The 22,680-nt window shown below is 37.1% G+C and overlaps 1 protein-coding gene across 6 annotated transcripts; it reads left to right on the top strand.

Annotated features, from left to right (window-relative positions):
* Positions 1–229: 229 nt before the first annotated feature.
* On the top strand, positions 230–19,562 carry LOC137017240 (tubulin epsilon and delta complex protein 2). Of its 6 annotated transcripts, XR_010894577.1 has the most exons (13): positions 230–463; positions 768–874; positions 966–1,027; positions 1,124–1,580; positions 2,239–2,292; positions 2,954–3,032; positions 3,942–4,071; positions 4,283–4,381; positions 7,675–7,859; positions 12,803–12,967; positions 15,719–15,819; positions 19,246–19,373; positions 19,537–19,562. XR_010894577.1 is itself a non-coding variant. In XM_067381278.1 (10 exons), exons 2-10 carry the CDS (start codon positions 774–776, stop codon positions 12,869–12,871), a joined length of 1,236 nt encoding a protein of 411 aa, XP_067237379.1. In that variant the 5' UTR covers positions 230–463; positions 768–773; the 3' UTR covers positions 12,872–13,626. The 6 variants fall into 6 exon arrangements, 4 of the variants coding, with proteins under 4 accessions (XP_067237379.1, XP_067237377.1, XP_067237378.1 ...); XR_010894576.1 differs by lacking the exon at positions 19,537–19,562 and having other exon boundaries at positions 19,246–19,510; XM_067381278.1 differs by lacking the exons at positions 15,719–15,819; positions 19,246–19,373; positions 19,537–19,562 and having other exon boundaries at positions 12,803–13,626.
* Positions 19,563–22,680: the final 3,118 nt, after the last annotated feature.

Below are 22,680 nucleotides of genomic sequence, written 5' to 3'. Positions count from 1 at the left end.
TAGCCCCGGTTATGGTTTCCACGAGAATATCTCGTCACAGTCATTTCAAGGCTTTTATTTAAGTGATTGTAACGTGATTTTAACGACTTACCAAATGATTTCCACACAGCACAGTGACCTGCACCGGAACAGCTCTCCCAAACTCTCTCTGATTCTCCATGTTGAAAAACTAAATGAGTTTCTCCTCAACACTAAACTGTTGTTGCGCAGCGCTCACTTGTTTCCACAGCAACGACGCTCCGTGTCAGTCTCGCGAGATTTGAGTCTAACTAGCGTTTGTGAGAAGTGAGTCTCGCCGCCGAGCTCGGAAGTTTGACGCAGAATTTGCTCTGTTTGTCGGACTTTATTTTGACAGTCTGAGTTACATAAGATTCATTTAAAAAACTCAACGAGCTGAAGGAACATAAAGGTTGGATAAAGGAAAGTGAAAGCTGTGTTTTTAGACACCAACGTACGCTTCCGTGTGGGTAACTTGACTCACTCAATAATAAGAGTGTTGAATATTCATATACATTTTGACCAAATGAATACTGAATGAATGAATGTAGACATATTGTACTTAAGTACGCACTCTTTAGTACGCATTGTGTGTTATATTACAGCACCAGCTGTTTGATGACTGAACTGATGTGTATTTGTGCATGTGTAGCATCTGTGCTTACATTCATATTCATTTTAACCTGTTAAAAAGCAAAATTGTCACACATTTGACACCTGTATACACGGTACTGTTGCTATAAGTTTACAGTTCTTGTGTATTTACTCAGAGCAGCATGTCTCTTCATGCTGTTGAAGAAGCTGTCAAGATGTGCAAAGCTGAAGAATCAAGACTCACTGAAAACATCAGGCTGTGCAAGGAGATATTGAGCTCAATGTAAGATACTTAAGTGGTTTTCTTGTTCTTACGGCATACTTGCCTTGAAATAGAGGGTGTAAAAAGGTACATTTTGTCGGTTCATGTGCAGGAGAACACGTGTGACAGAAGCCAGTGAGCTGGAAACTGCTTCAGCCGTCAGTACTGAAGATGGTTAGAGGAAAATCATTTATCTGTTTATCTTTCTTTTTTATATAATCCCATGTCGTATATTACATAACAATATTTTGTCTCTGCTTTCTAAAACAGATATTCCACCTGAAGAAAAACAAGAAATTGAATTGTTGGAGCAGGTTTTAAAAAAGGCGCTGAAAATCCGCAGCTCATCTGAGGCTCATAAAGAACTTCACTCTGACAGCAACCAAAAAATACAGAAAAATAAAGCACTCATTAATTATACTGTTAAAGAAGAAGATAAAAGAAAACCAGTGAAATCTTTCCCCCCCTCGGAGACATGCAAAAAACCCAATCATTACAGACGAGCAGCCGGAGGGTACGTGTCCCACAGGTCCGTTCTGGTCCGGAAAGGACCGACTGGAGACAAAGGAAGGCCGACAGTCCCAAAGAGCGCTCCAGGGAAGATCTGCTCCACAGGATCCCAGCAGAAGATGTGTGTCAAAGCCACTAATGCTAAACAGTCTTCCCCATCAGTCTCCTGCCAAGATGGGAAATTCACAACAGGAAATGTGCTGTCTAATGCACAATGGTATATCTGATCAGATATTCATCTTTGTTGTGAAAAAATATGAAATGCATCTTTAATCTAATATGTGCACTACCTTTCGAAAGTTTGGGGTCTGTATCGAAGAAATTAAGAAATGAATACTTTTATTCAACAAGGATGCATTAAAGTGATCAAAAGTGACAGAAAAGACATTTATAATGTCACAAAAAAGATTTCCATTTTAAATTGAATGTTCTATTTATCAAAGAATCCTGAAAGAAATCATGGTTTCCACAAAAATATGAAGCAGCACAAATGTTTACATCATTGATAATAATCTTAAATGTTTCTTGCACATCAAATCAGCATATAAGCATGATTTCTGAAGATCATGTGACACAAGACTACAGAAAATTCAGATTTGATCACAGGAATAAATTTAATTTTAAAGTATACTCAAATAAAAAACATTTGATTAAAATTATAATTATATTTCACAATATTACTGTTTTTACTTTATTTATTTTTTTTAAATCAAATAAATGCAGCCTTGGTGAGCAGAAGATACTTCTTTTAAAAATATTAAAATCCCATTGACCTCAAACCCTTGAATGGTATTGTATATGTATTATATAACATATATAACATTTTTTTTTTTCCATCAAAATGTGGCTTATGGCTTTTCTTTGTTGCTGTGTAGGATATCGTCTCCTTTGTTACCAGTCTGGCGAGCACAGAGAACAAAGCAGATCCGGTCAGTCTGATATTGTCTTTTAAATCCTTTTTAAAAGGAATATTTTGGGTTCACAACAAGCTAAGCACTATCACCAGTGTTTATGATATAATATTCATTAGACTGACTCATTTTTTTTTTAATTATTGTACAATGGAAGTAAACAGAGCAACGCAGTAAACCTTAAAATAATGTTGCAAAATTAAAGCATCAAGACTTAAGCAACAGACATGTTAACGTGGGACTAGTGTAAGAAAAACCTTGTCTGTGAAACATTATGTATCCAAGATTACACTGCAAAAATATGTTTCTCTTACTTAGTATTTTGTCTTGTTTCCAGTCCAAATATCTAAAAATTATTAAATCCAGATGCTTTTACTAGATAAATAAAATGACATAAGATATTTGGGGGGAAAAAAAAAAATTCTGTTTTAAATCTTGATTCTTGTTTTTGTCCCAAACAGAAACGATGTTATTTTTTCTTACCCCATTGGCAGATCATTTTGTTTGTTTTAAGCAAAAACTCACTTAATTTGGATTTTTTCCCCCAGAAAACAAGAAACAAGTCATTTTATTTATCTAGTAAAACATATTGTATGAATATATACAGAATATTAAAATCACAATTTTTATTGTGAGAAAAAAAAAAAAAAGTTTTCTTAAAGTGTAAGTGTTTTTTCAGATTGTGGAAAAAAGTATTGAGCCAGCAATCAAAGCCAGTACCAGAGAAAGCTCAATTTACTGAGAGACTGCAGGGAACTGTATCCTTCAGATCAATCCTGTCACTTCAGACCTGTCACATTTGATCAGACATGATCAATACATCCATGCAATCATCATTTTCTCCTCTTGGTGTTGTTGTAATCCTGATCTAGGAGTAAACTGCACAATATAGAGCGCTGCAGTAATGACATATTTTTGTAGGCCAACCCAGGAGTTCACATCACTCTCGTTCCCTCAACAAAAACCCAATAGGATTTTTCCATCGGCTTGGGATTAAAGCAGAAAATAAGGTCTGTGACTAACAAAAGCTTATGATTTTTACTCGTTTTGTTTATCGTGATAATCTTCACAAGCGTAAATACAATCAGCAGAAGTAAAAAGCTAAACATATTGTCACATGACTTCATCACCACCACTAAGCTTCAGACAACACTTTATTTAAAAACATTTTCCTCAAAAGTTCAAGTTATAATAGTTTTCAAGAGTATTATTATAAACACAACAAGGCTGTAAAAGCAGACTAGTGAGTAGATGAATTTACCTGTTCGGTTGATGACGTTTAATGTCCTCATTTAGCCATTTGTCAGACAAGTAAAAGCTTTAAAAAAAAATCACAAGAGAGTAAAAGGTGAAAATCTCTTGACCACACCACAGACCTTCAACCATTTAGCCAAAAACACACATTGACGATGGAACCGGAAGTGTTAAAATGCAACTCATTTCCGGGTTTTGGCCTACAAAAATACATCATCCCTGCTCCACTCTATACCACTTGCTGTTTATTCAAAAGTCCTTGTCAGGTCAGACGGCATATTTAAGACTGCTTTTTTTCAGTGATAAACATACAATTTTGTCATATTTTTCTCTCCATTTCTTTTGTATCTATCAAATTAAATATGCTGTCTGACTAAGATTTCTCTTATTTTCTTAAACTGCTGCTGTATCAGTTCCCATCAGATTGGCCTTCCCGATGTCCTGCTGATATCACAGCAGATCTGGACGTGCTTTCACAGCGTTGTCTTGACCTGACGCACTCCTTCAACGCTGAGCAGAGCTGCTCCACAGACTCAGACTCAGGTACCCGCACTGGGGGCAGGAAGATGGAGGGCTGCAGGAAGACAGAAGTGTGTGGGTGGAAGTAGGGGGCTGAGAAATGAGCATCTGGACAATAAGGATCCGTCCAAGGATGACACTGTCATCTAGTCTTTATTCATCTGAGTCACAGGCGGGCAGCTCATTTGGAGTAGATCGAGATTGAGATATGTTTTTGTGTGTGTGTGTGTCACAGGGACATCACATGAGAGAGAATATGAGTCCTTGCGGATGCTGGAGGGTTTGGAGAGGATGATGGCAGAACTTCTTACATGTGCTGATCAGCTGAAGAAAGGTACTTCACCATTTGTAAACTATTTGATGTCATTTTCAGGTCAGGGTTCATGTGCAGAGGTTGCTGCTTGTGGTGTTACTCATTTGTAAGTCACTTTGAATGAAAGCATCTGCTGAATGAACAAAGCAATTTAAACAATTTAATTGTACGGCTCAGGAAAAAGATACAGTTCATTTAACACACACTGAGCTTTTGTGACAACATGCCCCAATAGTGTATAATGCATAAAAAATCATACAAAAATATTAATCCATTGTTTTTACCAACAGAAACTGTAATTAAAACATTTTAATGATATAATTTTATTTAATTTTTTTTAGAATTTTAAATATTTATTAGAATATTTATATTAAATTTATTTATTTAGATTTTATTAGAACTATTTTTTGTTATTAATATAAATTATAATATTGATATTAAATTATAATTAATAGTATATTATTTGTAATTGTTTTTAATTGTAATATGATGAATTCAATTATCATTGTATTTAACAGATGTAAAAACTTGACATTTATGAACCATCCGCTTGTCCTGAGAACACAGTTCAAACTTTTGGTTCAAATCTGCTTTTATTGTACAGTTGACTCTTGTCTGAAATATGTCAGTGTGGTTTTTATTGTTAAACAATAAAATAGATGGATATTACAAAATATCGTTATATTGTAATTTTACTTAGAGGGTTAGTTCACCCAAAAATGAAAATTCTGTCATTTATTACTCACCCTCATGCCATTCCACACCCGTAAGACCTTCATTCATCTTCAGAACACAAATTAAGATATTTTTGATAACATCCTATGGCTCACTGAGGCCTGCATTGACAACAAGACAATTAACACTTTCAATGCCCAGAAAGGTACTAAAGACGTATTTAAAACAGTTCATGTGACTACAGTGGTTCAACCTTAATGTTATGAAGCGACAAGAATAATTTTTGTGTGCCAAAAAACTAAATAACGACTTTATTCAACAATATCTAGTGATGGGCGATTTCAAAACACTGCTTCTTGAAGCTTTACAAATCTTTTGTTTTGAATCAGTGGTTCGGAGTGTGTATCAAAATGCCAAAGTCACGTGATTTCAGTAAACGAGGCTTCGTTACATCATAAGTGTTTTGAAATTTGAATGATTTACCACTGACTTTGGCAGTTTGATACGCGCTCCGAACCACTGATTCGCTGATTCAGTGTGAAACGTGAAGCAAGATAACCCAGGATTCTGTTTACCTGAGGTTTAGAATGACCCAGGGTTAACTATTTGCCCTAAAGAAACACACAAGACAGAAGTACTGAACTTCATCCATTTTCTTTACTCTTTTCACTTCCGTTCTCACATACTGTACATTACGTCATTATACAAGTCAACAAAGTACAATTCTTCTCATGAACACAACAATGTTCACATGGTAATTGTAGTGATCAAAAACTCTATAAACTCTATTTTTGGATTCAGTTTAGTACAGTTTAACCTGTTAGCATTACACTGTACCATAACCATGCATATACTCCAAATGGTTCAAGAACAGCATGCAGCATGCCTTTTTTAGGGATTTAAGGCAAATTTTACAGGAATGCTAAGGGCTTAACAAATCACACCGTTCTATTTTGGGTGTAATGTGGTGTCAGTAGTCTTTGATCTGTTCACCCTCCATTAAACAGTGCTTGTTGAGTTTCTGTGCTCAGTTTCACAAATTCACATGTTCGATTTCTACAAGTCACATGCCATGCAATTATCCAAGAAGTCAAAAGTCCCATCCCTTTTTCAACGTGGTTAGCTATAATATTTTTCTCATGTAGTTTAAAGTGTTCCCTCTGGATTTAAAGGGTAATATCTCAAAAAGCCTCACACATGGTTCATCATTTTGAAGCTTTGTCCTCCACAATCCCATATATATCCCCCGACCCCACAGAGATCCATTTACCAAAGTTTCCATGTTCTTGCGTCTTGGGAAAGCAATTAATGCACTGTAGATGCTTGCTCATGTTCAGTGTAGAACAGCTTTATGTAATCCAGATCAATAGTTAACTGCTCTGAACTGTATATGATAATATAATTTCTTAATAATGTTCTAATAATATTGCTGCAAGCAGCAATTGTCAGGTTTCAAGCGCTTTAAGGCCTTTAAGCACATATGTAAAAATGTATTATGTTTTAATTTAGCAAGCCTGTAACCATCTCGATCATAGATGGAAAAGACAATTTATTTTTAAAGCTGTTAACAGTTATCGAGGTTGAGCCAAAAACGTAGAATTAGTTCACGAAATTAGGTTTTTGAAATAATCTCCAATATTTCATGAACGATTTCATTGACAGCAGCGGTTCCAGAGGCAAAGTTGCTCAGAATGAGGAGTTCTTCCATGTGGCATGAATGTTGTGGGTGTGTGAGAAAATCACATAATTTACGATCCTTTACGCACGTAAAAACATGAATCTTTGGCAGATTTCTTTAGAACAGTCCCAGACAGTTTCGTTCTGCTTATGTATAATTAAAACACCGATGGTGACCACATTTTTCAAGACATGAAATAAATGTCCTCAAAGGCAGTTTTGGCACCTCGGACAAAGACACCGCATGCCAATTTTCAAGTCAATCAGACTTAGGGTTGCATAGTTACAGCCAATTTTTAAGTTTTTTTCCATGTTATAGCGCCACCAAGTGGCAGTCGCCACGTCATTTTCTGTGGTCACAGCTCCTACATATGTGTGCTGAGTTTGGTTAAAATATCTCATTCCATTCACGGGTTATAGCAATTTTAGTAAAAGTGGCTACGCCCACTTCAAAGGTTTTGGTGGCCCTTCGAGTCTGTGAATCGAAATTTCAACTTTTTTTGATAATTATAGACAATCAGACTCTGGAGAATCTCTGCACTGGTTTGGTTCCAGTCGGGCCGAAAACCTAGGACTAGTTTGCAAAAGTAGGTTTTTCAAAAATCTAAAATACCCAAAAATTTCACTCGAATAGAATCCGAGGCATACATTTTGTCCGTTTTGAGCCGAGGATTCCAACAATAAAAGAGACGCCTAACGGTTGAGGAGTTATTTCGTACTTTTCACCGCTGTAGCGCCCCCCATTAGGCCGATTGGGGCGAGCCTTGGTGGCATTGTAGATGGTGTGAGTAATACCAACCCACAAATTTTCAAGTCTCTACGATTGTGGTTTGTTCTGCCTGATCCATGGAAATTTTAACAAATACAATGGGGTTTCAGCGCTGCATGCTTGAACCCATAAATACCAAATGCAATTGTTATAAGGCATAAAATCCAATGCAAAACTACCTTGTGTTTCTCAGACTGGGAGAGGTGGGATACGAGGAGCTCTGGAGCTTTCTGTCCCATCCGGAGGAGAGGTGAATGGGGTGACCCCATATCCTGTCTGCCGCCCATCCTGTCATACAACAGTGAGGCTGAACTGAGAGAGCTGGAAAGCCAAAGGCTCAGAGTAGAACAACTTCAGCAGGCCGTTCATCTTCAAAAGGTTTAAAATAATTTCGATGTCTCTTCTTTTTAATATACAAGAGATAACCTTTTTTCTTAATTTGTCCAAAAAGGCATATTATAAGGCAGCATATTGCTGATGCTATTGAGTTTACATCATTGATCATTATTATCCTGTTTATATCACTGTAAAGCTGCTTTGAAATGACCTATATTGTATAAAGCACATGGGGTTTTTTTTCTTCCTATTTTTAGGCAATGTCCGATAACCTTGCGTATTTCTGGGACTCTCATTCCGGTACTGAGCGACCCAGTGCTGTGGTTCTGCGTGGTCTGTACTCGCTGCTGGTGGAGGGAGGGGTTCAGTTCCCGTCACTGGTTTTGGATTCGGAGTGAGATTGAGCAAAAACAAGACTGAATTTCAGGGTCAGTTCACGAAATTCCTTGAAGTGCAGCTGGGAAGTGTTCCACACAAAACTGTTCTCCAGAACTCTTATTCTGAGAGAAACTGTTTGCGTTTCAGCACTAAGCGTGTTCACTTTGTGCATTTGTCTCGGATATTTAACAAAGTGCCTTTTTTTGATCAGTCACACAACTGGAGACGTGATCAGCGAGTGCAGCTGCTGCTAAAAAACACAAATAAAGCTTCCAGCTGATGACTCTCATGATCCATGAGTCAGGATTTCATTTCATTTCATGTCATACTCCTCCATCCCACATCTGTCACTGAGTGGCAGAAGTTTATTTGGCTCTCTGATGAGTTCTTCCTGTTTGCATTCATTGCTCTGAGCCTCAACGTGCCAAACCACCGGCATCTTTTGAATACTAATACCGTGCGTCCTTGTGAGGCCTGTGGTGTTGTGTTTTGCCAGCAGAGGGTGATGTGTTCTTGATGCTGTCCTGAACGTCTTCCAGGGTCTCTATTGACAGCATCTGTGGCATGACGTCTGTTAGGACTGAAAGTAATTTAGACTCATCCCTCACTTTATAAAAGCAAACAATGATTGTGTTTATGCTCTAATGCACTAGTAATGGATGTCTAGACGTTTCCGAGCCCCATCACGAATTCAAAAATGTGTTATTCGATCTATAAAGTGTCTAAATCGCCCCTCTGGGTGTTACTGACGCAAGTACTGTTTGGATTTGTGTCTGTGTAAACAGTCTAGGATAATATCCTTGTACATATAGGCCAATGTGAAAGTTTTATCTCACGCCATCAGAACGGGAATTATTGGATATAACTTTGCACAGATAGTGTTTTTTGATAAGATTAGCAAGTTCTGTTCTATATTTCTGAACCCGTGTGTATTTTATTGTTTATTCCCGTGCATTGCCTTGCCCTATATAGAATTGTTAGTGCATTAGCATAAATTTGAGTATTAGCATAGAGTACCTCAAGGATGACGTGCTTTTGTATGCAAAACCCGGAAGCGAGTTAGCATTTTAGGACTTCCGGTTCCATCGCCCTGAAGTCAATGGGTTTTTTGAATAGGTTTTTGCTAAATTGCCTGAAATAAGGTCTGAGGAAAACAAAGCCTCTGAATATTTTCACGTTTTGATCTATGACATAAAACACCAGTTATAACTCACTTGTGATTTTTTTTTTAAACATTTACTGTGTCTTAAAATCGGCGGTTGCAAACAAGTTGCTAAAAGGGACTACTTCCTTTGGCGGGCACTTTAGACGTCTTCATGACAAACGGGACATTTGAACAGCATTTCTCATGAAAAAGTGGATAAGTATTCATACACAGCACAGATCATAATCAGCGAACATGTTTTTAAATAAAGTTGTTTTTTTAAATAAAGTTTGAGGACGCTTGGTGGTGACGTTGATCCGCGTCCATGGTGTGCTGTAGTCCGTTTATAGCCTACTGTTAGCTTTTTATATCTGACCACTTTATTTAGTCTTCAAGATGTATAAATGTGGTGTTAACTTGTAAAGATTATCTTGATAGACAAAACGTGTGTCATAACCCTTTGTTAAACACAGAGCTTATTTTTTGTGATTTTCCAGAAGTCTATGGGGAAAATGAATAGGCTTTTGATCGAGGAAACCCGTGCGCTGATAACTTCTGGGTTGACCTACAAAAACACATCATCTCTGAGGTACTCTGTTGTGCTTAATTTATATCATCCCATTTATAATCCTAAAACTCAAGGTTGCCAGGTTTGCGTAACAAAACCAGACCAATCACAGCCTAAACTAGCTCAGTCGCGTTCAGGGGGGGTTCCCATGTAAAAATTGTGTTCTGGGGAAAAATCGAGTTCTTTGGGTGACGCTTCAACCCATGCACTAAAGAAAACAATATGCGGCAAAAGTGTAAAAATAGTCCAATTCCACGGGAAAACAGTGGACTTGGCAACTCTGCTAAGATTCTGAAGTGAAGAAAGTTTTTGAATTTAAATAAAAAAAAAAATAAAAAAAAAACTTTACACAGAAGAAATTGAGTAATACTTTTGAGTTTTGACAAATGTTTAAAATCATGTAGAGGTACATGAAATGAAAACCACAGTCATTTTGTTGCAATTTCATTAGAAGTTCATATTCAAAACTTAAAAAAAATTACCCAAACTTTCGATCGTATAACAATATTCAAATGAGAATTTGGCAAGTCAAAGTCAAATTTGGCAAATCAAAAAAAACAAAAACAAAAAAAACGAACGTGGAACACGTTCAAGGGACTGATACTTCCATCATGGGAAACAGAAAGACAAGAAAGTAGAAAAACAACCGATGAGAGCATAGGGCGGCCGTTCAACCAGGACATGCTCATTTTGTTCCGAAATTCCAAACAGTTGTTGGATCCCATTGACTTCCATAGTTTTTTTTTCCCCATACTTTGGAAGCCAACTGTTTGCTTACCCATATTCTTCAAAATATCTTCTTTTGTGTTCAGCAGAAGAAAGGGACCCTCTTTATATTAAGTGGCCTTAACTACTATGTACTTACATTTAAATTAATAATTTGATACAATGCACTTATTGTGTACATACATGTTTTTACATTGTACTTATATTTTAAAAAACACCTGCATGTAATTACATCTGTAATTAATTTCTGTTATTACATTTATAATTACTCTGTTGACCCATCCCTTTAATCTTACCCCTACCCTTAAACCTACCCATACCACCAAAGCTTTCCCTAACCTTACCCGTATCTAACCTCAATAGCAGCAAAAGTGTTTTGCAATTCAATATGAACCCAATAAGTACATTGTACTTTGTGTACATTGTGTTTTTGATGCAAGTACATAGTAGTTAAGGCCACTTAATATAAAGTGGGACCGAAGAAAGATATTCATACAGGTTTGGAACAACTTGAGGTTGTTATAGAATTATTTGTGGGTGAACTATCCCTTTAAGTTCACTCAAACTGTCAGCATTTTCTCACCATCTTCCAGTCTTCCTTGGAACAGATAAGAAAGGGTCAGGCAGAATCGCATTAGGAAAAAAAAAAAAAAAAACAGACAAATTGTCATACTTTTTATAAGAGTTAATGGGAAAAAAATGGCTGCTTTCTTTCAAAATTCATTCATCTGACTTGAAGCGTTGTTTCATTGCATTTTTTTCCAAGTAGGGTTCAAAGGCTTAGTTCACAATGCAACCAATCAAATATGATCATAAGGACTGTCTGACTGTAATTTTGCTGGTAATGAAAGAAACTGCATCTGTTGCTTCAGACAGTGTAGTCAATATCTGTGTCTATCTACATTAGTTGCCATAGTGACTATGAGAGTAGCTGTCACTGTGGATAGACAAGTGCAAAAAACAAAAAATTTGCTTATGTTTGTGTCCATCATGACATCTCACAGGAGTGCTGTTATATGATGCGTCAGAAATGATTTACTCAATCACTCATTCACCATTCAAAATATAATGTGTATAACGTTAGAATCATGTTATATCCTAAATGACATAAAAAAAAAAAAACTAATTGACATCTGAAATGACCAATCAGACTTAAATGTATAAAATCTGTTATCTCAAAGCAGATATAGACATTTGTAAGAGAATCAGAGTATATTTTTTGGCAATATTGGCAACATTTCTGTGCCTTACTCCATTGACGTCCATTCATTGTGAGCGTAAATGTTAGAGTAAATTTGTCTATTGAGCTTAAAGGGTTAGTTCACCCAAAAATGAAAATTATCCCATGATTTACTCATCCTCAAGCCATCCTAAGTGTATATGACTATCTTTTTTCAGACAAACACAATCCGAGATATATTTAAAAAATAAATACTTTAATGCATACTGCGTAAGTCGACTCGCACCAAATGATTAACCCGTGACATGATGTATGACACAGGATGTAGGATTATCATAAGCTTAGACGCCTCTCGTGGTCCAAACAAACAGAGCTGTGAAACAAACTGAAGCTCCTCTTCTCTTATATTGAAATCCGCCAACATTTCTCTTTAAAATTTCTCATTTAAGACTTCTAATTCATGATCGGTGTTTTGTTTTGCTCTCTCCTCTGCGCTTCCGTGTTCATCAATGTGTCATGCGTTGAGTCAGAGGTCACTCTTCCACCGCAAATCGATGCATACGAAAGCTAGTTATTATAGTTTATAAAGTTTTAAATATAGATATTTTTCTTACAAAAACCCATCGCTTTGCTTCAGAAGGCGTTTATTAACCCCCTGGAGCCGTATCAGATATTTGCTTCTTTTCTGAACAAAGTCAAAGTAAATATCATGTAAAAATAAATAAAAAAATGAGCCAAATGGCCTCTTAAACTCGTAGTGACTAGTTCTCTAAAAGAATGTCAGTGTATGTTTGAAATTGTTCCTGTTAAATTCAGAAAGAAGTGCATTAGTCACAGTGAGTATTATTTTTCCACCTGGTAAGTTGGTTATATGTTAAATGCCAATGGTTTGTGTGGTTGGGATGGTTGTAGGTATCTCTTACTGTTCAAACCTCTTAGTCAGTGGAGAACAAAGGAGGTACTTCTCATTGATTTCATCTCACTTTTAGAGTCCCACATGGTTTTCACACAGCCCGAGGAGCACAAAGCTGTCACGGGCACCGCCGCCAACCTCCTGAGACGATCGATAGATCATAGGAATGGTAAATCGAACAGGGTCGTGCCGGTCATATAATGTGCAACCCTCCACGGGTAACGCTCCAGGATCTCCTGCGGTATGTATGCTTGGGATGTTTATTTATGTAAAGCAAACAGTTCTAAAGCTAAAGTGCTAAAAACAATTTATTTATGTCGGATTCACGCTGAGCGTGTGAAAATGAGTGATCGAGAGGTTTCATGGGGCCCGTTAGGGGATGGGAGCCCACAGACAGGAGGCACAAGCTGTTCCAGACTGGGAGACAGGTGGCGCTGGGTTCACGCAGCGGGCCGTGGGTGGGCGTCCTCCTCCAGCCCCCGCCCACTCCGCGCTGATGTCACTGACTCAGCCGGGAACACGTTCAAGGGACTGATACTTCCATCATGGGAAACAGAAAGGCAAGAAAGTAGAAAAACAACAGATGAGAGCATAGGGCGGCCGTTCAACCAGGACATGCTCATTTTGTTCCAAAATTCCAAACAGTTGTTGGGTCCCATTGACTTCCATAGTTTTTACTTTGGAAGTCAACTGTTTGCTTACCCATATTCTTCAAAATATCTTTGTTTGTGTTCAGCGGAAGAAAGATATTCATACAGGTTTGGAACAACTTGAGGTTGTTATAGAATTATTTGTGGGTGAACTATCCCTTTAAGTTCACTCAAACTGTCAGCATTTTCTCACCATCTTCCATTCTTCCATGGAACAGAAAAGGAAGTGTCAGGCAGAACCTTGTGCTCCTTTTCCATGCAATGAAAGAGTATGACGTCTGACGATTGGTCATGAGATAAGTGAAAGGAGCATAACCAGTCATTTCTTCTAAAAAGTAGTGGTTCATGTAAATGTTTTAACCCTCAAGTCACATGAACTAGATTTTATGTCTTTTGTAGTGATATACAAAATAACATTGATTTTTAGAATTATTGTACAAAATAGTTAAACAATTGAATACTTCTGCACATCACGGTTTTCAAGTCAGTTATTTTTTTTTTGATGGCATTTAATTTAAATGCCATGAGATTCTCACCGCTTTTTAGTACATAAATGTGTATTGTATGTATGCTTGTATGTGTATATAGTTGTTACCAGGGCTTGACATTAACTTTTTTTGCTCACCAGACACTGTGTCTAGTGGTTTTCCAAAGTTACTAGCCACTCAAGCATTTTCACTGGCCACAATTTTGACATCGATACCATGGGGAGAAACTGACATATAGATATTTTTAATATTATCTCATAATTTGGCAGCAGGTATATTAGGCTGCTGTCACTTTAAGACCTGACGCTTGGATCCATTGTACTGTTACACATGCATTTTCTTTCTCAACTGTTTACGTTCACTTAAAACAGAACTGACTGTGTTTACGTGAATACTCACCAAGACCAGCAATTTGACATTATTGTGTGATTATTTGACTGTTTAAGCGCAATAACTGCTTTATGTGTGCGAGCACAAAATCTACAGGAATGAGAAAAATTATGCACAATACACGCAATCCCATGCTGAAATTCAAGCCCTGTAGCATCAATAATATTCATACATCACAAATGAGACGAGTGAGTGAGGGGAGGCGGGTTTGTGTGTCAACTCGCTGTCAGAGAGATGAGAGAGAGAAAGAGCAGCTGGTATCATGTATCTATTCTGTGGAAAATTATTGCAAGCGTTTCAGATATTTCAGTATCAATATGTATTGAAAAATCTATATTTTCGACATACTTTGCACCTTTTTAAAACTACAATTGAAAAATGTATATATTATATATAAAATTCAACTCGCCAAAGTGGCTAGTAGGAGTGACTGTGTTACAAGCCACTGCTGAAATCCACCCGCATTTAGTGGGTTGGCGGGTGTTAAAGGGTTATTTCACCCAAAAATGAAAATTCTGTCATCAATTACTCACCCTTATGTCGTTCCACACCTGTAAGACCTTCGTTCATCTTCAGAACACAAAAGAAGATCTTTTTGATGAAATCTGAGAACTTTCTGCATATTTAATGATGCCCCAAAATAGGCAGTTAAAAAAATGAATTAAAAAAAATCTATGGGGTATTTTGAGCTGAAACTTCACAGACACATTCAGGGGACAATTTAGACTTATATTACACATTGTGAAAAAGTATTCTAGGGCGCCTTTAATGAATTTTCTTTTTGGGGTGAACTAACCCTTTAAAGCAGAACTAAGCAAGATTTGCGAAGCTCCCCCTACAGTTTCCTTCAGTGAATGACACTGTCATAAATACTCCAAGCGCAGCTCTGGACTACGACTACAACACTCGCCAGCGCAGTAGTTTTGCAAATACAGTACAAGAAAGAGGAGGTGGGTAGTTTGCAAGTACAGTACACTCGATGGAGGTGGGTAATTTTCGAAATTGTCTTATAAAGACGTGAAACATGAGGCAAGATTGTTTCGGGTCGGTGCAGCTCAAGTTGCAAGTGCTGTATTCTGGCGTAGATGTGCCAGAGGGGGTTAGTGCTCGCCTCAAACACACCACTACAAGTCAATTAACCATCGTAAGGACTTAGAAAACTATTTATGAAGGTAAAAAAAGTTACTTAGTTCTGCTTTAATGTCAAGCCCTGGTTCTCTTATATTCTCTGATGTTTCGTTTTGGTTGAAATTCATTGTGTTTTGGTTCTGTTTTCCCTGTGCCTTTTTGCCTGTATGACCCAGTTTCCTAGTGTGTGTCAGTGTGTTCTCTTGATTAATGATTCAGTTCACCTGTTTTCCAATGAATTAGCTCTTTTGTTCCTCTGTGTATTTAAGTCCTGTCTTCATTCATTTCTTTGTTCTGTGTTGTCAATGTTAAATGGTTGTTATTCTGTTTCCCTAGGTGTCCCTGTGGGTTTCTGGGATGAAAGACTATTTCCTTGAGTTCCCCTTCATTGTGCGCTTCCTGTTAGCAGCCAACCATGACAATAGTGGTTATTCAATGTAATTAAAATGCTTCTTGATTTCATTGTACGGAAAAGATTGTCTCAGACATTCAACCTGACATCTTTTGTGTTCTTCAGAAGTAAGAAAGTCATACAGATTTGAAACGCCATGTGGATGATTAAATGATGACAGAATTTTCTCTTTTTTTCCCCATTTGACAGAGTGGCTGCCTTCTGTGCAGAATAATATTGGCAGCATACTTGCCAAAAGTATTACAAATGCATCACTTTCAGCTTTTGAACCCGTATGGCATATTGTAGAGTGAAGGGCTTATCAGCTCTTGACTTTAAAGCATTCGGCATGCATTACATTTGCCTTTCCGTCAGCTTTAAACAGCTCATTTCTTGCACAAACCGTGTCAATAAAACCTCTTTTTTCACTCTGCAGTTTATCCAGCTGCTTTCTCATTCACACAAGTCTTCATTCAGCGCAACCCCAGGGGTCTTCCTCATTGTACAATGCTTTGAGAAAGGAAGGAATAATAATGAACAGAAGAAATTGTGTTGTCAGAAGGGAAAACGTCGTGTGAGCTATTTAGGATCTTTGAGATGTCGCACCACGAATTCTCTGGTTTACAGAATCTATTCCTTATAAGTCCAGTAATAACATTCATCTCTAGCTTCCTATGAATATCATCAACCCTTCCTGGAAAAGCAGTAATAGTATACAGGAAAAGGAGCTGTAAAGTAGCATAGTGTTCGTAAAACTACATGTCCACCCAAAAAGACAAATCTTCAAAATGTGCTGGGAACTGAAGACACAGTAGGTTGTCACTTTGGCACAATCAAAAGGCTTTTATTGTTTTCATGTGTCTTTCCTGGATCTTGTGGACATCTTGAAACAAATCACATGTGGAAGTGCTATTATAGGTATATTTTCAACTTAACCCTCTTGTGCTATTTGTTTTTTTGTTTGTTTGTTTTTTAGATTTTTTTTACTTCATTGGAATGGTACAAAACTTGGTAAAGGTTTTGGCACTTTCAATGTGAAAAAAAACAAAAACAAATTATGGACATGATTCAAAAAGGTTAAATAGTCCTGAAAAAATAGTCACACTTGTGCTCCTCACGGTTAAAGGTGCACTAGAACCCTTTTTCACAAGATGTAATATAAGTCTAAGGTGTCCCCTGAATGTGTCTGTGACGTTTCAGCTCAAAATAATAAAATACATATATATTTTATTATAAAATTTTTTATCTACCTATTTTGGGGAGTAATTAAAAATGCGCCGATTCAGTGCGTGTCCCCTTTAAATGCTCGCGCTCCCCGCCCCCAAGCTCGCAACTCTATAATATATTGCATAAACAAAGTTCACACAGCTAATATAACCCTCAAAATGGATCGTCATGCAGCATATCAGATCATGTAACTTGTAAGTATGGTATTTATTTTGCGGATATTTACATTTGATTCTGACTGAGTTTGATGTTGCGGCTAACAGGGCTAATGTTGACATTACACACTGTTGGAGAGATTTATAAAGAATGTTTATAAAGAAAGTTGTGTTTATGAATTATGCAAATATTGGGGGGCGTACATATTAATCATCCTGACTTTTTTCAGTGGTCTTTTGCACAAATCTAATTTACATAATGGTGTTTCAGACTCACTGTCATTCCATGTACAGAACTCTAATTATTTAACTATGCCGAGGTAAATTCAATTTTAAATTCTAGGGCACCTTTAAAAATTACGGCATTAGAAATTAATCGGAGATTAATTTAATCTAGGGAAAACTTTTGGTACTGCAGCCAAACAAAATCTTACGCTGCATTCACACTGACAGCGTCAACACTTGACGGAGGGCACGTCTGAAGCTTGTGTTGATGTGTTATAGTGATATTGTGTTATTGTGATAACAGCCAATCACGTTACTTTCCGGTGTTGCACAAACACAACTGGCTAGCGACTGCTCTTGGGTGTTTGCATAAAGCGATCTGCAATCTGACGCCTACGTTGGCGCTTGAAAAGTTGAGAAATCTTCAACTTCTTTCACAAGCAATGCGAGTGAATCGACGCGACAAAACCCACAATTCAGTTCAGCAATGTATGACGTCACCTATTCAAAGTAAATGAGAAACCTTAACGCTGATGCCCCTGTGAATGCAGCGTTACTGAAAGCCCATTTTTTGAGATATCAAGCTCAAATTTGGAACACAATGTTTAGATTTATGGCTTCGATTTTCTTGCGATTTTAGAGTAAAATGTGTTTTTGAAAATATATATTTCATATTAATGAAAATAGCATTTTTGTGCATTTTTCATAACAATAAACGTAAAACTTTTTTTTAAGTTAACTTTTTGAAACTTTTTTTCACTTCAAATTTGCCAAGTGTCATCTTTAAAAAGAGACCAACATTAAGTCTGTTCTCTAAAGCAAAAATTTATGATAGTTTAAATTGAAAATTTCATTTTCAGGTCCATGCTCAAAAAGTGAATAAATGGATTATAACTAATTTAATACCATAAAATCCCCTAAAAATACAAAACATTAAATTAAAAAAAAAAAAAAACATTTTCAAACTAAAATATAGTAAAATATATATTTTTTGACCGACACATGAAGATCACCAGAGGGTTAAAATCTACATATAGATTGCATATACTGTTGATTTACCAACAACATTTAGTAAAAATGCACAGGAAATGCATTAACAGTACATACGCTTATTATGGCAGCTAGCAAGCAACTGAATGGGAGGTTAGGTTGTATTTTAGTGAACCTGCATTAATTATTCAAGATATAATTTTGTTTTTGTACTTTTATGTGGTGGAACATATGGTTTTGCACAAGGAGGCCTCAATATCTGGCACCCCACCAGTTCGAACAGCCCGCTCTAAGCGGGACTCGAACCCAGGTCAGCTGGCATGGGAGTCGGGAGCTCTAACAAGGAGGCTTAAGACCGCAATCTCTAGCATCAGTTGCTAGAGGGCCATTTATGCATTTAGCAGATGATTTTATCCAAAGCAGCTTAAAATATATTAACAGAGCAGCAAATCCCACAAATAAAGAGGAGCAAAGCATTATTTAATGCAATCCTTCAGTGGTCACACTTTCTAAGCACTCGTCGCACTCACTTGCCACCCCCTCTCTGTACTATCCATCTTTCCCACCCCGTCTCACTCTTTCTCTCCTACGTCTTGATTTCTCCCTCAGTATGTCCGTGCTGGCGTGGGGCTACATCAGCGAGTGTTGAGTCACCAGACAGCAGTTAACTCTGTGTTTATGCTCCTCATTTGATTTCACCTCACTCATGAGGCCAGGGGGATAAACCGAGCGGGAACCACTTATTACGAATGTCTTATTAGATATAATATTTGGCTTTGTATGGAAGAGCGGCTTGGATCCATTTCTTATTTAGTGATCTCATCTTGAGTGTATTTGAAAGAGGCTTTGATATATGTTCATTTTGCTCATTTCAGGATTTGTCCTTAATTGATGCCATGAGCACACTGAATAGGATTTTCGCAGTGGACGGCATTCATAATGTTTGACTAACACAGACATGGTGATAAGAGATTGATCCTTTAAACATTCTTTGAACAATAAGGTGGGTGTTTTTAGATACAATGCACACAATATATGCTTTGCATGCTACTGCTTGTTTCCGTCAGGGTCGCATTCTAATTTCCAAATACATTCCTGAATTTGAATTGAGGGTAGCAAACAGAATGCAGAATTCTTAGTTTTCACATGACATCATACACTTATAGGAACGCCCACCTTGAGGGCAAAAAAACAAGGCTTTCCTCCATTGGCCGCTAGTGATTCTTACCAGGTATGTAAAAAGTACTAAAGAAGTAAGACAGTAATATTAAAAGACCAAATTCAAAATGTGTTGATGATCCATAGAAAAACATTATAAAGAAAACACTTAACCATTTAACACATTGCATATATATTCTGGGCTAATCTCTCCTGTATATAGTATTCATCATCAATTGACCTTTCGCCGGGAGTTTGATTGACAAGCGATCTAACCAGTCATAACGCTGAATCTGCCATTTTGTCCAACAAAGCAGTCAGGAGTTGGACCTCGGTGGACTTGCACTTGAAAATGGTGTGTATTGACGTCTTTCCGCATTTGAAACAACATTCCTTCTAATGTTCATTCATGTTTATTTGATGCTATAAATGAACTAGTAGGAAGAGATGATCAGTTCACAAGCCGCTTGAGCTGAGGCGCTACAGCAATCTGTCACGACACATTAAAGAGCCACAAAACGATTTTTATTGTTCAAATTATTTTAAAATATTACATAATTTGAAAGCTGGGACTTTGTTTAATATCATAAGTAACCTGCTCTGTCTTGTCTATTAACGTGTTATCAGTGTCCTCTTTGCTCTGCAATGTATTTTTCACTGCATGTGGCGTGACAGCGCCACGGCTTTTCGGACAAAGCAACAGTAACTAAGGTGGATAGGTCTTTGCGAAGGGTCAATAAGGTGTATATACTGAATTTAGTCTTTTAATATCACTGTTTCAGTACATGAAGTGTTTTTCCAGCATTTTAGAATGTCTCACTGCTTTTAAAGATTGAAATACTGCAGCAGGTGCTGGATATGGATTATGGGTGCCCCACTTGCATTTTATTCACATATTTTTCTTTTTCTTCTTTTGAGATGGAAAATTGATAGGCCTGTAATGCGGTTCTATGGATATTTTGCACGCCCGGTCTCCGTGCCAGTCACGTGACTGAAAACGAACACTTCCTAGAATAAATCACATGTAGCTCAAACAGTATCAAACCCTTTTTAGATCTTTTTTTTTTTTTTTTTTTCAGATCTGAGTGCTGCTTTTGACACTGTTGATCATGAGATTCTACTCAACCGAATTCAGACCTGGCTTGTTCTATCAAGTCCTGTCTTAGACTGGTTCAGATCCTACTTAAGCAACAGGGAATACTATGTTACACTGGGTACCTACACCTCCAGGCATTATGCCATTTCTTGTGATGTTCCTCAAGGCTCAATTTTGGGTCCTCTATTATTTAACCTTTACATGCTTCCTTTAGATGACACGGAACTCTATCTTTCACTTGCACCAGATGCTCACAATTCAATTTCCACACTAATGGACTGCATAGAAAGCATGAAATTGTGTATGTCCCAGAACTTTCTACAGCTAAACAAAGATAAGACTGAGGTACTTATTCGTTGTGTGTGTGTTTCATTATCTTAAAGGATTAGTTCACTTTCAAATTAAATTTTCCTGATATTTTACTCACCCCATGTCATCCAAGATGTTCATGTCTTTCTCTCTTCAGCCGAAAAGAAATTAAGGTTTTTGAGGAAAACATTCCAGGATTTTTCTCCATATAGTGGACTTCAATGGAGCCCAAACGATTGAAGGTCAAAATTACAGTTTACAGTGATCCCAGACGATAAGGGTCTTATCTAGAGAAACCATCGCTCATTTTATAATTTTTTTTTTATTATTATTGTTTACGTTTTGACCATAAATGCTCATCTTGTACTAGCTCTCTTCTTCTTCTCTATTTGAATTCCAGCACTGTAGACACTGCTAAGTGTATTACTGCCCTCCTCAGGTCAAAGTTTGAACTAAATTGTCATGTACAATATGCTAGTGCAAGTATATGGAGGGCAGTAATACTGTGGAGGGCAGTAATACAGTTAGCAGTGTCTACAGTGCTGGAATTCAAATAGAGAAGAAGAAGAGAGCTAGTTCAAGATGAGCATTTATGGTTAAAACGTATAATTTATTTATTTTTTATTTTATTTTATTTTTTTAGAAAATGAGCGATGTTTTCTCTAGATAAGACCCTTATTCCTCGTCTGGGATCGTGTAGAACATTTTGAAGCTGCACTGAAACTGTAATTTTTAACCTTCAACCGCTTGGGCTCCATTGAAGTCCACTATAAGGAGAAAAATCCTGGAATGTTTTCATCAAAAACCTTCATTTCTTTTCGACTGAAGAAAGAAAGAGATGAACATCTTGGATGACATGGGGGTGAGTAAATTATCAGGAAATTTTAATTTGAAAGTGAACTAATCCTTTAATTCTATTATGTGATTTTATTTTTGGTCTGTATTTCATTTTATTATCTTATTTCTATTCAATTTATTATTTTATTTCTATGTGTTTTTTTTTTTCTCTGTGTAATTTCTTTCTGTAAAGCACTTTGTAAACACTGTTTTAAAAGGTGTTATATAAATAAAGTTTTATTTACCTACTTGACTATGGCTTTTATAACACAATGCTTTTCAGTTTGTGTGACAGGAACACTAACAAGTCACAATGAGAGAAAAGAAAGAAGTGATGCATTTCCAAATGAATCTGATAACTAGATTATTTTCAGTTTTGGTTTTAATTTCTGTGGAATCACATATTGGAACCCCCCATGAAATCCTGCTTAAGTACATTCTTATGACGTCATGCTGAATTTCTCCTTTTAGTGTGGACAGATAAATGAATTCCCCTTGAAAGATTTCTGGTTAGGACATGGTATTAGGGACATGTAAAATGCAGACTGATTTTTAACCAATGCAAATTACCCAGCAAGTGGTGTGTGACTGGTGCGGTTCGCCCATTGTTGTCGTCACAAGCAGAAAGCACGAATCTTCACACCTCATTGTCTGTCAGTATCGCCTCCCTCGAAAATGATTTCACGTGAGAGACGAGACTGGGTGATAAACTGTACTGGCATTGCCATGGGTGCGTACAATCTCTCGCTCTTGCTCCCTTGCTCTCTCTTCTTCAAATTGATTTTTCCTCCTGTGCACAATCCGTGACAGGGAAAAGACTCAGTAGGATTAAAAATGGACATCCGTTCAGAGCCCTCTTATCAAGCGTTTGGCAGTTTTTTGCGTTAGTGTGGCGTGGGAGGCCAAAAGT

Source organism: Chanodichthys erythropterus, chromosome 3, assembly GCF_024489055.1.
Source record: "Chanodichthys erythropterus isolate Z2021 chromosome 3, ASM2448905v1, whole genome shotgun sequence".
In the NCBI taxonomy this organism is placed as follows: domain Eukaryota; kingdom Metazoa; phylum Chordata; class Actinopteri; order Cypriniformes; family Xenocyprididae; genus Chanodichthys; species Chanodichthys erythropterus.
The sequence above is the reverse complement of the archived record's forward strand: the minus strand, read 5'-3'. Positions and strand labels throughout refer to the sequence as shown.

What these genes read in the sequence shown, in the direction of transcription:
- LOC137017240 (XM_067381276.1), top strand. Translation starts at nt 774, where the DNA reads ATGTCTCTTCATGCTGTTGAAGAAGCTGTCAAGATGTGCAAAGCTGAA. An exon ending in CAGAGAACAAAGCAGATCCG is followed by an intron (nt 2,293 to 2,953) that starts GTCAGTCTGATA and finishes GTGTTTTTTCAG; the next exon opens with ATTGTGGAAAAAAGTATTGA. An exon ending in CTGAGAGACTGCAGGGAACT is followed by an intron (nt 3,033 to 3,941) that starts GTATCCTTCAGA and finishes CTGCTGTATCAG; the next exon opens with TTCCCATCAGATTGGCCTTC.